Raw genomic sequence first — 5,192 nt, 5'->3', positions numbered from 1 at the left:
TATATATATAGACAGATAGCGAGCATGCGATATAGGCTGTAGATATTGCATAATATACAAAGTTGACAAGCCAGAATGAAATGGTCGGTCCGATGAGATGCGCAAGGCGGCAGGGAAAACAGTGTGGTCGCAAGTTTTGTAATTGGTCGCTTTTGAGGACAAGCGGGCTAACCCAGACTTCGGGGGTTTCCAGAAATCTTGACTTACACCAGAAGTGGGCATTGCCCTCCTACCTAGAGGAGAAGTTTGGTTTCTGTGGTGTGTATAATATATATAAATATTATTTGTTTGGTTATAGAGAAAGCCCTCCTTCTATTTTAAAGAAACTGAACAAAGGACAAAAACTTTACCTTAAATTTTCTCTAAACAGCATTTTGCCGGATAGCCCGCTAGTGCTTAAAGCATTATTGTTTCTCCGTTCGTCCCCATTGACACAATCAGATCATTTTGGAGGCTGGCTGCATCGACACTCAGCTGAGAGGGACACAGCGTCCCAGCAGACAGACCGAAATAAATACTCTCCCCAGCTGGGAATCGAACTCACGTCTTCTGCATGTGACATTTGATTGAGTTCAGTAACATGGTGTTTAAAAGAGGAGATCTTTAGCACAATATGTATAACATCTACTGCTACTACGTTGTTCAGCGTTTCGCCATTTCGGACTTCCTGTGAAACATTATTCAACCCTATCCGTACGCCCTGGGGTCATTTTGCACCCCAAGGGTTGTATTCTTCACATTTTAGAATACTTCTAGTGGTAAGATCTCTTTGAAACTTTCAGTATTTCTCAAAAATTAATTCTGACAGACTACTATGCAGAGCGTACGGATCTGATCAACGAGTAAATTCTTCTTTGGAAAGTGGTGGAACAGAGTTCTCTACGTCGTATGGATACGATGGTAAAACACGACGTACGGATAGGGTTAAAAGACTGATTGGTTGGTTGGTTGGTTAGTTGGTTGGTTTTTTTAAAGATTATTCAGCTTTAGTAAGAATTATTCGGCACTTACAATACAATTAGGTCACATATTAAGAGCCGTAGATTAAAGGTGCCACCAGAGAGCAACACACGGGTACAAAGGAAAAAAAAGAGACAATGACGTTAGATGTTTGAAAAGGAAAAAGTGAACAAACCGCCCCAGGGCATCCCCCAACCCCTGATTGATTGCGAAAGTTGGTAAATGTAGAACACCTCCGCTGTCACACCTAAGGTAATTTAACCCTATCCGTATGCCCTGGGGACATTTTGTACGGATGCTCTGGTTTGGTATACTTTTTTCCTATCAAATATCTTTTTGGTTGTATTCTTCACATTTTAAAATGCTTCTAGTACGAAGATCACTTTGAAACTTTCAGGGCCGGCCACTGAGCTGTATACACCTGCTCAGCGCCATTTTTTTACACAGTCGGATGGAGTCGCGCTGACCTAAGGGATCACCACTTCCGACCTAGATTCTCTAGCTGCTCGTCCGTTTTTCGGCGCTCTTCAGTTGTGAGTGGCTGTATACTTTTTCCCTAAAACAGGCCGTTCGCCATCACACGCAGAAGACGGGAGTCTGACTCCTGAGTAGGGAACTATTCTTTTTATCAGGTACATTTTTCGACCCCAGCAGTAATGGGTACTTGACTTCCAGTTGGGGAAGTAAAGGCGGCGAGGAAATGAACTGGCCACCCTACCACAACATGCCAAAGGCCCAGGAAGTTGTCCTACTAACAAGGCAATCCTCAATGTCCGGATCGGATGCGGGAACAACTTTTAGTTTTTATCAGATATCTCCACCTGTCTGCTGGGACGCCGTACCAATCACACCGTCTGAAAAGATGGAAAGTGTCGCAGTTACCCGCCTTCTGAAATATCCGAAATCTTAATTGTTGGTCTTTAGTTTTCGTAATAGCTCTACGGCACTTGCAAGACAATAAGGTCAAATAAGTGCGGAAGATTAGAAGTGTTTCAAGAGAGTAACAAACACAAAAAAGAAGGAGGGGGAGATAGAGAAGATTGGTTTTTTCTTTATAGGAAAGACGGAGCAAACCACACCAGAGCACCAGCCGACCACACAGAGTCTTAACTGTGTAGTAGATAAAGAGCTGATGAAGAGAAGCAAAAGCAGCCTAAGAATATAATAATAACAACGACACTCAAGCACTATCAAAAGTGACGACTGGGGAAGAAAAGGAACCTTCGGCCAGCTGTTCAGATAATTTTAAAATCCAAAATTTTAAACAAGAAAAAAAGAGGAAAAAAAAGAAAGAAAGAAAGAAAGAAAGAAAGAAAGAAAGAAAGAAAGAAAGAAAGAAAGAAAGAAAGAAAGAAAAGAAAGAAAGAAAGAAATTAAGTGCAAATTCTTAATCTGCATGTGTTCGAGAGGTATTTTTGTCAGAGTTCAAATTCTTAATGTAAGAAATACAATTTTTAATAGAGTAAATCCTGAAAATCTTTCACTTTCCGATCCTAGAACAGTTGAACAGCTTGCCCACGAAAAAATCTATCTAACAAATGACGTCATCAGTCTGTGCCGGGTCCGAAGTTACTGAGTTTCTCCTTGTACGAGTTAATGCCCTTTGTGTAGATGATGCTGCTGATTGCACGAGGGGCCACTGTGAACAGAAAAATTTTTAAAAAAGAAAGAAATATTAGATCTATGTCATTTTTACTTAGTTTATTGAAATTTAATTCGAGGGGCCACTGTGAACAGATTATTAAAAAAAGAAGAAATATTAGATCTATACCATTTTTACTTAAGTTTATTGAAATTTATTTTGAGATTTTTTCATCATGCCAAGTAGCTCGAGACAAAATTCCGGAGCAGAATGCTGGAGTCTCAGAAAACGAAAGTGTTACATTAATGTTGTTTACCTTACCTTTAGTTTGGGGGGGGGGGGGGCTACACTTGAAGGCTATCTCGCTTATTAGTGTACCAAATTTTACCAAATTTCATACATATAACAAGCATTGTAGAGAGTCTTAAAATGTGCCTTAAGATTTGCGAAAAAAAGTTGCGTTTCCATACGGCGGCCATATTGGATTTTGTTGACATGTCTGACGTAATGAACACCGCGCTTATTTTTCATGGAAATAGATTGAATTTTGCATGCATCTTAGCAAAATTTAGTTCTCAAAATTCGTTTGTCCATTTTTTTCTCAAACGAATTAGAAAATTTTTAATGAATTTTTGCCTGAGGTAGTATTAAAGTTCGCAAAAAATCCGTGAACATCCACATTCCAGACATTACCAACAAAATCTATTCCGTATATCAACATTTTAACAGAAAATGTTTAGTATTACATTTTCTCTTAATTCTGTGAAAATTTCATGAAGATTGGATGAAAAATGGTGGAGTTGTTAAAAAAGTATAGATCTAGATAGAGAAAAATCGCCTTTTGAGAAAACGGCCGATAAAGAAAAATAAAATATTGACTTTATGAGGAAATGGTGGGGACAGACATGCCCGGTATGGGAAGAAATAAGGCCTTTGGGGGTTCTTATGCGATAGAATAGTTGTAGCATAGGCTGAGAAAACGAAAATTGCCTACAACTCAAATTCCATAATATTTGAGCCGAATCGGGACTTTGGGGGTGTAGTCCCCCATTCCTTAAAAGCTGCTGCCCTGGAGCTGATCGACGGAGGCTAGTCACCCCCCCCCCTTTTTTTATAATACTTGTGTCACGACGAGGTGGAATCATGCGCTCGTCAGTTTCGGCAAAAGCAGATATTGGTATAATCTCAATAAATCTTGTTCATTTGTTCTGCTTCTGAGGAAAAAAAGGGCAGATTATTTATTAGTCTTGAATAAAAGTCGACGTACTTGGGATTGAAGGATGTGCGTGTCACTTGGTGTCAGAGGTCAAATGTGTCACGACGTGGTGGAATCAGACGCTCGTCAAGTTTAGGGCATATGGAGTAATTGGTGTCGTCTTAAATCCTGGCCATTTGTCTTGATTTTGATAAACGAATATCTGTTAATTTATCTTTGATACAAGTCAAGATATTGGGGATTGAAGGAGGTTGGGGTCGCCTTGTGCTTAAAAGCGACCATTGTGAGGCAGCGTGGTGAAATCAGGCTCTCGTCAAACCAATGAAAGTAAAGAAACTGGCATTTTCCCGCAGGTTTGGGAATTTTTGTCGAATTTTTGCTTTTTGGCTCAACACGTTTAATGTCATAAAAAAACATCTCTTTGTGGGTTTTACTGAAAAACATTGATTAAAGGAACAAACAAAAAAGAACATTTTCAGTTTCCACGAACTCTCAAGCTAAGGAAATAATGCATTTTGGCGACCATTTTCTGGTAAATTTGACCTCTGAAACCAGGTGACCCACACCTCATTTAATTGCCAATATCTCGACTTGTATCGAAGTCGAAAGAATATTTTTTTCATAGAAAGCTAGACAAATGAACAGGCTTTAGAATGATACCCATAACCCCATATGTCCAAAAATTGACGAGCGCCTGATTCCACCGCGTCGTGACACTTTTGCGATTGAAGGAAGTAGGGTCGCCTGGTGTCAGAGGTCAAAGTAGCGAGAAAAGAAGCTTGGTGAGTTACAAAGGAAACTGAAAATTGACATTTTTGTGCCTTTCAGCAACTTCCCCCGAATCCACTCAGTAGTTGTGTTCTTAAACAGACATAAATGGTGTTGAGCTATTAATTTAAAAATCGCTCAAAAGACGAAAAATGTCACTTTCTTCGATTTCATTACTTTGACGGAAGCATGTCAGTTTGTCACAGGCCTCGACTGTACCCTGCATGGTGGAAGTTATCACTGACACTCTCAAAAAGAGTAAAAGAACGATTGATTGATTGAATGAATTGAATTTAGTTTTCAATTGTTTTTAACGAAAGAACAATCATGGTTGAAATTTTACTGATAAATTTACATACAAAAAGAAAGAAATATTGAAAAACACAAGCTGAATTTAAGAGGGACCATCTCTACCCCACCATTTTGAAGGTGGAGAATAAAACACTTAAGTTACAACTACAGTGTTAAAAGTGCTGTAATTATGACTGCCATCAATACTCAAATGGAATTGTGACAAACTGAGCAGCCTCCATTTTGACAAGGGCCTGATTTCATCACAATGGACACATAGATGCAATTTCTGACAACGTCAGAGAAAGAAAACTAGTAAGCTTATTTCTGTATTCTCTTACCCATCTCATATTCCTATCAACACCCCCCCCCCCT

General features: G+C 39.3%; 1 protein-coding gene across 1 annotated transcript in view; it reads right to left on the bottom strand.

The window, feature by feature from the left end:
* Positions 1 to 2,507: 2,507 nt before the first annotated feature.
* The window catches only part of LOC106013269 (proline-rich receptor-like protein kinase PERK2), a 4,654-nt gene continuing 1,969 nt past the window's right edge, over positions 2,508 to 5,192 (bottom strand). The window contains exon 2 of the mRNA XM_013088499.1: positions 2,508 to 2,599. Coding sequence (XP_012943953.1) covers positions 2,508 to 2,599 — 92 coding nt within the window. The remainder of the gene's footprint in view (positions 2,600 to 5,192) is intronic.

Source organism: Aplysia californica, unplaced genomic scaffold (assembly GCF_000002075.1).
Source record: "Aplysia californica isolate F4 #8 unplaced genomic scaffold, AplCal3.0 scaffold00752, whole genome shotgun sequence".
Classification (NCBI taxonomy): domain Eukaryota; kingdom Metazoa; phylum Mollusca; class Gastropoda; order Aplysiida; family Aplysiidae; genus Aplysia; species Aplysia californica.
Note: the sequence above shows the minus strand (reverse complement) of the source record. Positions and strands in the feature narration are given on the sequence as shown.